Here is a 16,250-nt window from a genome sequence, read left to right as displayed (position 1 = left end):
TCACCTGTACTTCACCAAATAGAAAGCTATCTGTTGTACTGCTATGGTAGTCGCTAGTAAATGTGTGGGTGGCCAACAGACAGAAGCATCCTTTGCTTTAAAAATAGGAATTAATCCTAGAGAACTGTTCCTATGCATTGAATTAGAAATCCAAAGTGTGTGATGATGTTAGACTATCCATTACACATATTAAGAAGAGTTTGATTTCAATAGTCAATTTTAGTACTGGAACTTCTGGCTTCTGAATGCTTTTTCTTTCTTTAATGTTTCTTAAAATAATTTTTTTTTCACTTTTTATTATCACTTTTTATTTTATAACTTTTATATTAAGTATCCAGATTGAGACAAATTCTGTTGTAACTGGTGTAGCTTGTGAAAGGCATCTGAAAAGAGATTAAACAGATTAATGGTCCTTGATAAAGTGATGATGAAAAGCCAACCTATATCCTTCCCCATCACTTGGCACAGTAGGAACAGGTTCTTCCTTATTTCTCTCCAGAAATGTATGGGATCACTGTTTCCCCTGGTGATCTGTTGTGTAGTAATATGTTATCTGTCCAGTTACCATGCCAGCAAAGCATCTAACTTTCAAGGCAGTCATTTTGGATTATCTGTAAATTCATTTAACAGCAAGTGTTTCCAAAACTAGTAAAAATATTCTCTGCTGCTACGTAGCAGCAAGGGCAGGTTGCTCTGCAAGGCAAAGGAAAGCAGGAGTCAGTGACAGCAGAGCACACAAGGGCTCATGGCCTCCAAAATGGGTGCAGTCCCATGAGTACAGTGAGAACACATCCCACAGTGGTAACCAGTCAGTCAATGGTCCAGTGGTCACTGAGCAGTCTGTAGTGTGATGAGGCAGGTTTGAGGTCAAGCCAAGCAGTCACATCTGTGGTCAGGGTCATACATGTATCCACTGATACATGAAATGAAATGAAGAGCAGGAGCTTGACTTAAATGCAGTTCCTGATAGAAGTGGAGAGTCCTTGTGTAAGGCTTTTTTCAGAAGGGAGTGAGTCCTGATACATGTTTTCAAACTTTTTAAGGTAATATTGAGACCTAAAAGTTACTTTTGTTCTGTTGGAGACCGAGATTCTGTTTTACTGTTATGATCCAAGAAGGAGATCAATGTGACATCAGATCCATGAACTATGTTTTTAAAGTGTGTGTTTGATGTATTTTGTTTGATACTTTAAGATCTTAAGATCTTTTTGATGGTATTATTGATGTATTCTGACAAATTTATGTTCTATCTATTATATTTTAGGTCACTGAAATACTGTTATACTTTGTTACATTAGAACTATGAGCTTGTTGCTTTTTTTCTTTTTAACTTTTAACCTATTTACTCTTCAGGTGATGAAAACAAAGTGACACTTCTTGGTCTTGGAGCAGTGGAACGTTTGTATAAACTCATCTCACATGAAGATCCAATAGTACGCAGAAATGCCATGATGGTATTTGGTATCATGGCTTCTAATCGTAAGAGTCTCTGTATTTTTCTATGTGTATGGTTGTAGCTGTTACAGCAGTAGGTGGCTCATATAAAATAAATAAATGTTAAATAAAAAAATTCCTAAATCAGTAACTCAAAAGAGTTACTGATTAAAAAACTCAAAAGAAGAGATTTCGGGGAAAAAAAAAAATTGAACGATAAGTGTAATTTCCTCCAGTCATTATTTTTGCTTTGCCAGGATGAAACTGGAAGAGTTTACTATTGGAATTCTGCCTATCTGAGAATGCCTGACTACTTATGATACCCAGCTGATGTAGATATGACACATTCTGAACTTTTACAAAAGTTGGAAATGAGGGATAAAATGCTATTTATCACATACAGAAAATGCTGCGTTTACTGAAGGCATTGGTATAGCTGCAACAGTAGGAGAGAAAATGTGTTACATTCATAACATCTAACTCAGGTATCAGCAAAAAGAAATCCTGAACTTTGAAGCACTGATATGCAGATTTACCCAACTTCTTTGGTGGGTCAGTGCTGCTGTAGGTGTTCATTATCTGTATCTGAGCTACTGAAGTGGAACTATCTCAGACATCTCTCAAACATTTCTGTTATGGCAAACTTGCGTATCTAGTATAGCAGTACCATTATTAGATGTATTAACCACAATCTAATGTTGCATTGGACCTTACGCAGAAAAACAGGTAGTGATGGCTTGAAAATTAAATAAAGGATGGATTGTTTTTAGTTTGATTACTGTAAGCAAAAATATTTTATCTATTCACGTGTAACTTGACAACTAAAACTATGTAATGTATAGCAAGAACCTCCTAGGTGCAAGTATTTTTAGTGGCAAGTATCGAGGAACTTTTCATCTACAAAATAACAAAGAATGTCATGTGGTACTTTAAAATCTCCTGTGTGTTTTCTGGGCCCGTTTTCTTTGTTTAACTTTGGTTACATGTCAGTCTCAATCAGGTCTTTTTGTCACTCGTGGAGTAACCTTAAGTACATTTCCCTTGGAGCAGAATCTGTTTTTTTTACTTGCTTGCCAGATGAAAGACCTCACAAATTTATTTCATTGTAGATGATGTCAAGAAGTTACTGAGGGAACTGGATGTCACAAGTTCACTTCTGTCACACCTGGTACCAGAAGGTAACTTCCAGTATTCCTTGTGCAAAAATACTCTCAAAAAGCATTTGCTATTGCTATTTGACCAAGCAGTTTAATAAAATTCTTCTCTTATGATTTGCCATAATACATATTAAATAGATGATCGCTTTTATAGGCAGAGATCAGTTATTCATTGGGTAATGTTTTATGCTGTACAGGTAGAGCAACGTGTTTATGGAGAATTGAGATGCAATTAACAGCTAATATTTGTTTATTTTTTTACTATATCGTAAACCACAGATTTGTGACCATGTACTGTGCTGAATAAACTTGAACAAAATTTTTTTTTCTTATAGAAGATGTGGTTATTCATGAATTTGCTACTCTGTGTCTGGCACATATGGCTGTTGAATATACTACTAAAGTACAAATATTTGAGCAAGGTGGATTAGAACCACTTATAAGTCTACTAAGTAGTCCTGACCCTGATGTTACGAAGAACTCAGTTGAATGTATTTATCTCCTGGTACAGGTAAAGTTTATTGATTTAGGGGGAAAAAAAAAAAATTACAGAGGCAGATGAGCATTTCCCTGTGGGGTCAGCAATTTAAAAATATTTGGTTCCTTTACTCTCATCAGTGGGAACAACTGAAAACTTCAGTTGTTGCATGAACTGTGAATATTGCTGATTTGACCATACTTATGTCCAACTTAATGCAATTATGCATGCTGTACAGCAATGTGAGATCAGAATCAGATTCAGATGTTTTCAATTAAATATGTATTTATTTTCTTATTTGGAAAATAGTAGTCTTGGTAATGAGAGTTATAACCAGTCTATCTAAAAGGTTGGAATAATTCTAGAACTGTATTAGTGATTTCATTATGCCTTGTTTTGGCCAGTAAGTCCATAGTTACGCTTGTGAACATCTTTCTGATGATAGGTGGATGCTGTCAACAGCTACTTTCCATACTAGAGGGATAGATTCATTATTGGCTACTTTCACACTCAGCACTGATGTCATCCATGTGCTGCTTAGCAAAAGAATGGTGCATTTGTATGTCAGTTCTCCTGCAAAGCTTAAGCGAATCAGTTCAATAATGGATTCCGTTTATAACTCTATCTCTTTTGGGGCATCAGAGCATGTCTATTCAGAATCACATTTTTACTATCTTGCTGTCTTTGTTGCAGGGTATATCTGGATAACTGCACCTGGTGCTTGCTTATATTGATAAGGATAATTGCATGCTGCACATGTGCAGTGAGCTATTTAAAAGCAAATTGTAATTTATTTATATTTTTTCTATTTTAATATAATCTACTACTTTCTTTTTATTAGGCAGTATATATATTGTTTAAATTCAAAAATTTTAATCATTGTTTTATAATTATTGAAGGAAAAGATGTAACCAGGCAACCACAGCGTAGTGGGAAAAGTATTTTTCCTCTCATTGAAATAAATAAAAATTATGAAACTAAATTTTTAAAACTTTCTTAAAAAACAAGTATGTTGAGATAAGCATGGCACAACCAAGAGTAAACTGGCTTCTTTAGCTAGAGCTAAATATTGTAATGTATACCTCAGTAGCACAAAAAATGTGGATTTTAATGTAATGTGGGGGAGCTTGTACTAAATTTGGTTCTTGGACAAAAAGAGAAGTCTTTAGAAATGCAGGTTCTTAAGTATTGATTCCTTTTTGTATTTTTGAAATTAGATTTTTGGTGTTCTTTCTGTAAATTCAGGAATTACTGTACTGCTTTATTCTCTATTGCTAACATTCCTTGTTGAATATTTTACTACAGGATTTTCAGAGCCGTGCTGCTGTTTGTGAACTGAATGTAATTCCACCGTTGCTGGATCTACTGAAATCTGAATATCCTGTTATTCAGTTGCTAGCCCTTAAAACCTTGGAAGTAATTAGCAAAGACAGAGAAACAAGGATAATACTGGGAGAAAATCAAGGATTAGATTGTCTTCTGAAGATACTGGAAACCAATGTATAGTTTACTTGCCACACAAGTTTTTTTTGTTCCTTTGCTGCTAATGTTTGTGTGACTAATGAGAAATATTGTTCATGTTATGGAAGAAAGATAACAGAAGAAATAGCTCCTTACTTGGAGCTAGCTATAATGGAAACAAAATAAGCAAGGATGCCCAGCTTGCTATAAAAAACAAAGGGATTAAAAAAAAATGTTTGTGTTTGTTTTATTGCCTTATTTATGATACTCTTTTATGTTTGCTGTTCTTTCTCAAATGGTTGTAAATATCAGACAGATTTGCCATATACTTTTTCATATGATGTTTTCTCTAAAATCTTTATTAGATGCAAACTTGCAGTTTGAATACTGACTTTGCTTGCTGACTTTCCTTTGATATCCATACCTTTAAATATAATTTCCTTCCTTGGAAATGCCATTGTTTATGTTATTATGACACTCACTGTAGTGCTTCTTGACTTCACATGTCAGTCACCAGGAGAAATATAATGCATAGAGAAATTTGTGAAGTTTTTGGAATTCTAAGATGTCAGATCCTTTCTGAATATTTGCCTAACCCACTTAGGTATAAATGAGAAACAATTTGGGTTTTTTTAGAGTTTTTAATAAGCTGCGTCCTAAAGCACATCAAAGAAAGTATGTATACAAAAGATACAAAAATGAAAAGATATGATTTGTACTATAAGCAAACAGTCCAAGAGAAAGTTATGACAATTATCCTCCGAAGTTAAAAGCCAGAGATATTTTAATTGTGGTTTTAAGGATATTTGTCTGGGCTTTTTTCCTCACTAGGAGTTCAACGATCTACATGTGGAAGCTCTTGCTGTGCTGGGAAATTGTCTTGAAGATGTGCATACTATGCAATTGATTCGGCAGACAGGAGGCCTTAAAAAGCTACTTTCATTTGTTGGAGTCTCTACTGTTCCTGATATTCAGAAGAATGCAGCAAAGGCAATTGCCAAAGCAGCTTGTGATTGTATGTGACTTTTAAAAAAAATTATGTATGTGAATTTGTTTATAAAGTAAATTTTTATCCAGAATAAGGTGATCGTCCCTGGTTGAAGACAGTACTTTTGCAAGAACATTGGGTAATGTTCAGATATATATGTATACATTTAAAGATTAACTTATTTTAAGATTAACTTATTTTTAAATGTAATGTGTTCTTGCAAAATGCTGTCTTCAAACAGGAAAATATGAAAAAATATGTAGATCTGAAAGTATGGCTTTTGTCTTTTGTTCAGTGATACCAGGCAACTTGCATCTTAAAGCACCTCTACTGACCTGACTTCTCATTGATATCAATTAAGACGTAGCTGTAAGCTCAGTTCCCCTTGTATGCAACTGCTCATCTAAACGTCAGGCAATTGGATTTTAGGATATCAAGATATTGGATATTAGGAAAAAAAATCTCAGAAAATAATGGTAATGCATTGGAACAGGCTGTCCAGGAAAATGGAGTCACTGTCTCTGGATGTTAGGGACTCAGTTTAGTGGGCATGATGTTGATGGGTATTTGTGATTTTAAAGAACTTTTCCATAATTCCATGATTCAGTTTCAAGTACAAATTCCTTTAATGAGGACATGAAAAAAACATTTTGAATGGCTTGCAGATTAATAGTTTCAGCAGAGTTAAATGGTTTCATTGTAATCTCTTTATAATTACTCATCCTATGTTTTTTTTATAGACTTTTCTATAATTCACCAAGGAATGCTGAATTAGGTAGTACGCACTCATCACTTTTTTGCCCACAGTGATTCTTTTTAAATAAATCTGCTTTTGAATTTCCTTCCTTACGTTGGTTTCTGAGTTGAAATTTATGCATAGTACTGCTATGTAAGAAAATGCAGTGTAAGAAATATACTTCTATCTTCTGTAAATTTTATCAAGGGATTTTTGTAACAGTAACAATGACTGCAGAAGTTGAATATTTATATTTCTATCATTTCATTAAGTTATGGTTTTAATTTATGTGTATTTTACAAATATCTGATTTAATACACAGCTAAAATTATCTCTCCTTTTTACAGTTCAGACCTCCTTTCTTCTTCATCTTCTCTTTCCAATTCTTTTCTCACCTTCCTTAGTTTGACTTCCTGAATATTTGTAATTATGTGGATTGTAAATTATATATAAAAAGAGTAGAATCTACCTTTCCTAGTATTGTGTTTCAGTATGCTTTTATCTTTATCTGCTGGAAGCTTTGCAAATCACAAAAAATTATTTTCTTTAATGTTTAGATATCAAAGATAGGAAGGAATCTTCTTATGCCAGTGTTTTCTTTGTGTATTTTTCCAGCATTGTTATTTTATTATGCTACTTAGGACTGTCAGTATCATTTTTATAGTCCTGTGACAGTCTTGTAAGTAGTATGCTAAGCAGATTTATATTTGCTCCTACTACTTTCTATCGCATCTTCATCCTTTTCCATATTTATTTTCAAATAAGCATAGCCTTCTCCCTCTTTCACTCCTTTTTCAGTTTTTGTGGCCTAATATTTTAGCAGCTGTTAGTAGAAGCATGTCTGAACACATTTTTAAAGTGTGGTGGCAAGAAGTACACATAATATATTGCAGTGTGGCATATGATCTTATATCATTGAATGTTACCGTCAGCAAAGATGCATCTTCTTGTCATATATCTTTACAAATGGAGTCAGCGTGGTTTCATTATAAAGGTTTGCTCTCTTCTTCAGCCTATGACAGTTGGTATGGATGGAGCAAGCTGGGAAAATAGATCAGAAGATTTAAAATATTTTCTTCCAAGCTGCAGAGTTTTGGTGACAACCAGTTAGATAAAGGACAACATGTAGCGGTGCAGTATGAACACAATCCAGTTGCTGTTCAGCATGACCCCCAGAAATATTGAATTTATTTCAAATACCTTGAGCTTTTGAGGTTTAAAGTCAGCCTTCCAGTGGAAAGAAAAGTGATGCACTGAGGCTATCTAAAAGAATACCGTAAAAGCAAAAAGAAAGCAAATATTTATCCCAATATGCAGATGGTGGGTTTTTTCTTTTTTTTTCTTTTTTTTTCCTGTTTGGATCATGGTTGTAAATAAACCAAAAGGCCAGTCTAAACAGCAGCTCTAATTTTTACTGTGCTAATACTTGATTCATTGTAAATCCAATATGGTAAAACGTAACTCTTAAGTTCTTATATGGCTTTTTCATTATACTAACAGTAGCTATAGAGAAGCCCCCATTTTTCAAGTTTGATAATTGATTGCATTTTATGAATATTTCTTGCATACTTGAGGGAAAAGACTGATCTTCATTAAATGAAAAACTGTACTTCTAGGATATTGCATGACATTTTAAAAAATCTTATTGGCTGTGCATACAGTAGTGTCTGTTTTTTGAAATGATTTGTTTTTTCCTGATGTGATCATAGCAAACAGTTTTGTTTTGTGCGCCTATCAGCCATTTAGAAAGGATTCCTGTAACTTTTGGTTGCTGTTCTTGATGTTGTAAGACAGGCTTAATCACTTTGGAGTTATTCTCTCTATCAGAATATCCTACATGCTACAAACACTATGTTCAATCCTAAGTAGTATCTTCAAGATGCTACTCTGTTTGAGTCTAAATTGATTGCATTTCTGTACATGATTATCCCTTTGACACTGAAAATTAGTTTTGTTCTGCAATGTTATCTTAAATTTAAAATGTGTTAACCTATCAACAGTTCTGCTTTGCATACTGAGATTTATAGTGGTAAATTTTATTGTGATTCCTTCCTTGCCCAGCAAATAATGCAGTCACCTTGCAAAATATAGTTTAATGCTGTCAATTACTGAATGTCTGTAAGCAGGTTGTATGGATTGTTGATTAAGGAGTGCCTGACTTTCCTCTGACACACCACAATAGCAAAATGCTGTGGAGAGTACATGGAGAAACTGGTGACTGTGATCACTCAAGTTTAGCTTCACTCTGACGAACTATTGGTTTGAAGCTCTCCAAGTTCTTGACATATATCTAAATGCAATTCTTTCTGAAGGGAGCTTATTAAATGTGTTCTGTAGCCCAATTAACATATGATGTTTTATAATATGAGTTTTCATTTATATATATTTTCTCAACTCAAGGTCAGTGGGAGTTCATCATAGTAGCTAATGTTAACTTTTTCCATTTGAAATTGATATAGCTAATTCCAATATTGACAGTGTGAGGTGAATGGATAGTCAGTGGGACTCTTTGATCACGACTTTACAGTAAGAAACAGGAAAATACACTTAAAAACAAGTTAGCTTGTAATGGAGTCAATTCATGAAATGCTGGACAGAAGTGTTAGTACTCCAGGCTCTTCTGGTTGGATGTGCCTAACTATTTTACTTAGCATTAAATAAATGCATTCAAATGACTTAGGGATCAAGTGATTCATCACTGTAAATGTTGGCATTGAACGTGAGAAATGCTTAAAGACAGGGTGCTATTTAGCTCTATATTCTTTCTGTTGTAAAAACCAAAGGGAACAGAGTGTCCAAACAGAGAGAAGGTCAGTATAAAATATTCTGAAGTAGAATTGGCACCTGAGTCTTAAAATCTTAATAATTTTCATCTATTTAGCTAGCTAGCTAAATATAGGTGCATAATTCTTACAGTAGTTTCAAAATCTGTTTGTCTACATCCTTGAAAAGTTCTGTATTCTGCTTAAAATACCTTAAGCCATTGTTTTCATCCATTCAAATGAATTATTTTCGTATCATATAGACAAATTATCTTTAAAGTGTTACAGTGTTTCCCATTACCATAGTATTTTTTAAAAGCAAGAATAATTGTAAAAAATCTGTATAGTACTAAGTAACTCACTGTACAAGAACCAAATTACTGAGGCGTGAAGAACCTCTAGAGGTCATTATTAGGGATTATGGACTGCTTTGGCAAGCAACAGGCCAGCAGCATACTTGATTACTTGTCAGAATGGTCTGTAATCCCAATTAAGGTCCTCTCTTGAGAGCTTGCTGATACACATCAGGGTTGTGGCCAAAGTTCTGCAGATGCTTGAAATTCTCTCAGTTTTGTCTGTTGCATCTTCGTGACTTCAATTAAATATCTCTGATGATTCTGAAAGCAGTTAAAATTGAGCTAGAGAGGAAAAAACAGCCTTTTAAAGTACATGCATTGAGCCAATTTTTTTCACAAGCAAGTTTTTAATCACATTGTTTTTCCTTTGGGCTTGTGGACTTAGATTTGTTAGCATCCATTCACCATAGACTTAGTTTTATTTAAAAGAATACTTCCACTATTTTTCTTTCTTTTTTTCTGTTTGTTTTTCCTTCTAAATTTTCATTAGACAACAGGCCATATGGAGACATTGATCCCTTAAAAAATTAGCAGGTATGAGTGCAGTTTCTAAATGTGCACATGGACTTCATGGCTCCTGAATTTCTTTGATACATTTTAAAATTTTACCATTTAACTATTACTTCAGGAATGTAATTATCTACTTCAGATTATGTGTATGGTTAAATGTTTACTGACCCTTGTAACTGTAGGATTTATATGCTGTTCAATGCTCTTGTAAGAAAGTTTTAACTCAGGGCATTTTCTAACAAATACCCAGAAGAGAATGTTTGGACCTTTCCTCCAGACTTTTGATCTAATCCATTCTGGAATGAATGAGGCTTTTAGCATGCTTGTCAGACTCCTGTGGATACGTTTGATCTTTGTCAACATTAACCAAAGTAAATCTACTGAATGGAAAAAATCTCTATTAATCAAACCTGTAGCATTGCGTGGAACTTATAGCTATCAAAGTTTGCTTTCTGTTATGTAGGCTGTGTGTGTTTAAAGCTGTATTTAATAGACATCTCTTGGACTTCATTCAGAATTCACTGAAGTCTAATGGGTTTTGGATCATGTCCTTTGCGAGCATTTCTTAATTGCTAGTGTGTCTGTTAGCAAAATGTTCTCATTTCCATGATATCAAAAGCAAGTGTTTTATAGGAAGAAGTGTATGTAATCAAATTCCTGTCCTCTCACTGATTGGTAAAATGAATGCAGGTTAATATTATTGTTCTTTTTTTGTTTAAAGCTGAAAATAGAAAAATCTTAAATGAGGAAAATGTTGAGAACTGTCTCATAAATCTTTTGGAAATTGATGATGATGGAGTTAAAGTTGCTGCTTCCCAAGCTATTTCTGCCATGTGTGAGAATTTGGCTAGCAAACGTGTGTTTGGACTCCAGGGTAAGTAAGGTGGGAAATGAGAATCTGTGGTTTTCCTTCTGTAAGGAACGTAATTTTGTAGATGATCTTGTTGGATTGTCGTGGTTTACTTAAATGTTCATATATATACAATTGTTTATTTTTAAGGGATTCCCCAGCTAGTGCAGTTGCTAAGCAGTGATGATGAAGAGGTAAAAGAAGCTGCAGTCATAGCATTAGCCAATTTGACAACAGCCAGTCCTAGTAATGCAAGGTGAGTCTGCAGCAACCAAATCATTATTTAAAACACTAATCTGAATGCAAATGATAATGTTTGGATTTTTAATGAATGTCTCATCTTGTCCTTATCCTACAAAGCAGGACTCTTGAATTAGCCTGTAAGGCCTTCTGTGGTGCTCATGAGTCATCTGGAATTGGTTGGTTCTCATCAGGTTTACAAATGTTATGCTATCCTTGCTAATGTTTGCTCTATCACAGAGAGGTATGAAGCAGATGGAATGAAAGCAGAGGTATAGGTCATGTTTTGGAAAGAGCATATGACAAAAATATGCCTCATAACCTTAAGAAATTTAATGTGGGGTATTTTTTTCAAAATTCACTCTCAGTAAGTTATCTTTTAAAATGTGATTGCTCAAGCAGTTTTTTTTACTGATTTGTGACAGTTGACACTCATATTCTAATATTGGCACTGTCATTCTGTTTTCTATTGCTTCCCAAGTTATAAAGAATGCTCATAGTGCATTCTCTAGAAGTGTACTGTCAGTATCTAAAGTAATTAACGACGGTTGGTTAGTTGACTGTAAGTTCCAACATAATTGTACCAACTAAATTCTACTGTCAGTTGCAGAGTTCTGTTATCCCAACTCTATTAAAATTTCTGTTCAAGGAGAAGAAACAGAGCAGTCTGACATATATGAGCAATCACATGTAACCAACAAACCATAAAATAAAATTCCTTAAAAGTTTCCTGGAATATACTCAAGGAAGTTGTAATCCATTCACAACCATTCTTTGAAGTGAAAAAGTAAAATAATGCACCAAATAAATTATTTGTTTCAATTTATTGATTCAGCTCTAATAGTCACCAGTATTCACTTAATGTTGCCAGATGAAGTTGTAATTTGACACAAGGGAATAATATTCTGTTTTCAGATTCACATAGTAGATTTTTTTTGTCTGATTTTCTGCTCTCCTCATGTGCATGACTTCACTTGGTGTCAGTGGGAGTCATACACACATAAAAAGAGCACAGTACTGGAGTCCAGGGGTCAAGCTCTCAGCTCTGCTACAGCTGTTTTTCGTAGTGCAACCCTTTGAGGTTTCACATTGTGAAAAAGGAATCTCTGGAGAGTTTTGAGTTGGTATAACAGCTTTTGCCAACTTGGTCAATGTCTTTTGCCAGGGAGATAGTCATGACATTGTTTAGCTCAACTGCTAGAACAGTTCTCTGAGAATTCAGGCAGGGAAGTAGCTGTCTCTGTTCCTCTGAATTATAATTGAGGCTGTTTTTTTTTTTTTTTTTCCTGCTGGGCAGTCAGGAAATTGTAAAGGTGGTTTGCATATACTTCTCTCTCCTTGCTATCCAGCTCCAACTACAATATGGAAGCACCAGATAATCTAATCACAGGTCTTCTGTGGAAATCAGGAAGCAATAATTTACATTAAATATGTATATTGGATGAATGCCATGTGACTATATAATTACTTCAAAGCTTCTTTTCTAAATCAAAACCATTAATAAGTCATAGATGGCTCCAAGTGCGACCGGGATCTACAAATGAATATATAGAATTGAACCCTCAGCTGACAGGAATTGGTATAGTTCCAGCTCACTGACCGACTGCCTGGCCCATACTTATTCTACATTCACATAACTGAGGAAAAAAAAGTAGTTTGGAAAAAATGCATTGCAGATTGGGTTACCGTACTCATATTATTCATTCCAGAATATTTTGTGTGTCTATCTTGTAAATCACTGAAAGTAAGTGTATATATAATGAAGATGCTGATATACTTTTAAATGATGTGACCTTGGTGTATAATTATGTTGACAATATTCAGGTCCCAAATTGGACTAATGAGACTAGTGCTCTTTTATTGGCTATGTATTAGATTCCTGTTAAAAACCCTCAAAGAACATTAAATCATAAAGCTAGTAGTATCAGGAAGACCTTGCAGGGAAAGCACAAGAAAATGGCTGCAGCAGAAAACTATTTACTATAAATGTGTTTTCACTATCTACCATCCAGCCAGATCACAAAATTTGTTCTTGTTGAACATACATACTTGTGTTCTGCTGTATTTATTTTTATGACTGTGTTACGTTGATTGAAGGATGTGTACCTCGCCCATTCATCGTGTACAATATATATTAAGAGAATGCAAACAGTAGACAAAACACTTTTTTTTTCTGGAGAATCGTTGTTTTTAGGAATATTTGATGAAGAAAAGTTACTTTCCTTATAATATGGGAGAAAATACAAGTTAAAACAATATGTGTACTTGAGGCTCCAACAATAGCTGTCTTATTAGGATAGTCTTCCATTGATTAATAACAGAAGAGCAGCATAGGCAATGGGCAATACTGCTCCCCACTAATATGTATTAACCTTGACCTCTAGGTGCTTCCCCACAGCAATGAAAGGCTAGTTCTGCACTCCTGCCCAATCAATCCTTTCTTTCTCAACTGAGACAGCTAATAAAGGTGTCAAATATGGTAGAGCTTTTGTAATTAGAACACCTGTTCACCATGTATGGGACAGAGACTATGTTGTCATTTTATGTCAGTCCCCAAGCAACTGTTATTTGGCAAAAATAAATAAACTGATCAATGACACCAGCCCACATAGTATTTTAACAAAAGGTCTAGAGCAGAAGAGTCCAATACTAACAATTTTACTGGAGAACATGGATTTTCAGGATGATCTCCACTAGAATACATAAAAATTACTGTAACTTCTAGTGTATTCCATCGTTCAACCTTTTGCTGCATAGCTGATGTGTAGCACATTAGCACGTAGCTTCAGTAGCACATTAAAAAAAAAATAGTCAAATGCCTCATTAATTCAAAAACTGATATCCTCAGATTATAATTTTATTAGAATTTTATCATAAAGTAGGATGGAATTTTAGTTGTTCTGTATATTGATTATAAGGTCTTTGTGAAACAGAAAACACTTGGCAAATAAAAATAAAATTTCAAAGATTTGAAGTATTCTGCAGTTTAGAATCTCATGTATTTATTCTAGCATATGGTATTAAAAAAAAAAAAAAAAAAAAAAAAAAAAAAAGAAAGAAAAAGAAAAGAAAAAAGGCCTGGGATTGTTACTGTGTGCATTGCTCCAAGACCACACTTGTGATATATGCCAGAATTGGTTTCTGTTTCCCTGCTTCTGGGAAGAAAAAAAATTATGTTCAACTATTTGCATCCATTTAAAATTTTGAAATCCAGTACACTAACTTGCATTGTTGAAAGCCATATACAGTTATATGGATGGCTGAATGCCATTTTATAGAATCCACGAAATCTGTCCTTTTCTGATATGTCCAGGCATCAGGAAATGTAGGTACAGTCACTTCAATGATGTTCGTTATGCTCAGATTGAAGAATCACGTACAAATGAAGAAACAGCAGTGCCATCTATTGGACAGAAACACGAGTGTTACACAAACCCTGCCTTCAGAGCAAACGTTTTACTTTCTCTTCTGCCGACATTTTCCTGTTTGAAGTATAACCGATTATTTTTACTCTTTACGTATTTATGGTAAGCTAATCACGTTAAATGTAAATCTGATATCCGTTAGAAGTAACAAATAGAAATAAGGTATCGAATGTACCAGTTAGCTATTAGTTAACTTGACCGGCCATTTCCTTCAGTATTGTCTTAGCACAAATGCCATTTCTAATAGCTGCCTTCATAAATCTGGCGCTGTCAGGATGCTGGTTATCTGCTAGAATTACCGCTAAAGGAAAACATCTACTCTGAAACTTGCTGCTTTGTACTAACTAACTAACAGCCTCCATAATTTTGTCTAAAATTGTTTATTTTAAGTACAAAATTTATAGCATTCAGTTAGTTTGGTCTGGGGGAAGAAAGGAAAGTATGGATTTTCTTTGTCTGTACTAAAAACTGCAGGAAATTGTGGTACCCTTTGGACTGACAATCTGGCAAAATATTTCTCCTGGGGTTTATAATTCGTATCATGCCACACATTTCTTAGCATCCTATCCGGACTCAAGATAGTTAATCAGCAAAGCTTGGTGTTATGATTTTCTAATTCTTGAATTCTTCAGAGGAATCTCTGGACCTATTTATATCAAGAAAACTACGTTCATGTAGGCAGCTGTAGGTATTATTACGGAATCTGGATATGTGCTTTGTGATATGCATGAAGATTTCCGTGATTTGTGAGTAGATTGAGAACAGGAAGCTAGGCTGGGAAATCATGGCTTATAGGCAGTGCCCAGTGAGGAGAAAATGTGTTTCTCCTTTGACTTAAACCAATGTTGCATCTATTCCAACTGTAACTCATGTTCTGATCTAATGATTCAAAATATGTCCTTAGTCCTCTGTGTGGATAGTGCTCACCTGTAGTGAGAGTCTCTCATCTTCTTAAGAAGAGATTTTCATTGTCCACAGGAGGTTTTATTATTTTTTTAGAAGAGTTTGGCTGTCAAGGAACAGATTGAAAGACTCTCGAATTTTTTTATGTTTCAGATCTTGTTATTATCATTAAGAAGTAATGATTATTGCCATTAGGTATTAATATCATTAGATAGCAATCTGTCCTATTAGCAAATGGAAAAGAGTCATAAATTTTCTCTTTCAAGACTGTCAGTGGAACCTAATTCCCATAAACAGATGAAAATTGAAGAGCCAGAATTCCCTGAGATAATATATTTACATGAATGCATGTGTTAATTTCTGAGAATCGATATGAAAAAAATCGTAGTATATGAATGCTAAATTTAAAAACAGATGCGGGTAATAATCCGCAGTACAGCTTTTGTATTTTCATTGTTTAACATAAGTTTGGAAGGAGGAAATCAACAATGGAATTCCACTAGCTGTATTGAATAAAGGTAATATGTTTTAACACTGACCCCTAGTGACAAAATTATATTTTTGAGATACATCTCAGCCGTGAAAAGGAGAGTTTTGTGATTTGTGTTTCTATTTTTCACATTAGTGCCTGTTCTGCTGAGCTCTGTACAAATACAACCAGCTAACTCATGCCATGAATAAATTCCTGTTTTGATGTTCTCTTGCTGTATATCTGTAGTGTGATGGGGACTTTCTAAACAGAAAAGACAGGATGGTTATTACCTGTACAAGCTTTTCTGTACAAGTTACATATTGTTTTGATTGAAAACTTCAACATTTTTTATGGTAGATTTCTTTCTTGTCAAAAAAGCTGAATCAAAGCCTAATGCTGTGATGTCATGCAGAAATGGGTTTGCACTATGACTTTAGCGTCATTATTTATCACATCATTTGACTGGTACACAGCTCAT

At 34.4% G+C, this 16,250-nt stretch overlaps 1 protein-coding gene across 7 annotated transcripts in view; it reads left to right on the top strand.

The window, feature by feature from the left end:
• The window catches only part of ARMC3 (armadillo repeat containing 3), a 70,221-nt gene that overhangs the window by 16,108 nt on the left and 37,863 nt on the right, over positions 1–16,250 (top strand). For 6 of the 7 annotated variants that reach the window (XM_048951172.1, XM_048951177.1, XM_048951178.1 and 3 more), the window contains 7 exons: positions 1,354–1,479; positions 2,544–2,612; positions 2,927–3,102; positions 4,375–4,569; positions 5,362–5,545; positions 10,604–10,756; positions 10,883–10,988. In XM_048951172.1, the coding sequence (XP_048807129.1) occupies positions 1,354–1,479; positions 2,544–2,612; positions 2,927–3,102; positions 4,375–4,569; positions 5,362–5,545; positions 10,604–10,756; positions 10,883–10,988 (1,009 nt within the window). The remainder of the gene's footprint in view (positions 1–1,353; positions 1,480–2,543; positions 2,613–2,926; positions 3,103–4,374; positions 4,570–5,361; positions 5,546–10,603; positions 10,757–10,882; positions 10,989–16,250) is intronic. The other variant, XM_048951176.1, reaches the window with a different exon arrangement.

Source organism: Lagopus muta, chromosome 7 (genome assembly GCF_023343835.1).
Source record: "Lagopus muta isolate bLagMut1 chromosome 7, bLagMut1 primary, whole genome shotgun sequence".
Classification (NCBI taxonomy): Eukaryota; Metazoa; Chordata; class Aves; order Galliformes; family Phasianidae; genus Lagopus; species Lagopus muta.
Note: the sequence above shows the minus strand (reverse complement) of the source record. Positions and strands in the feature narration are given on the sequence as shown.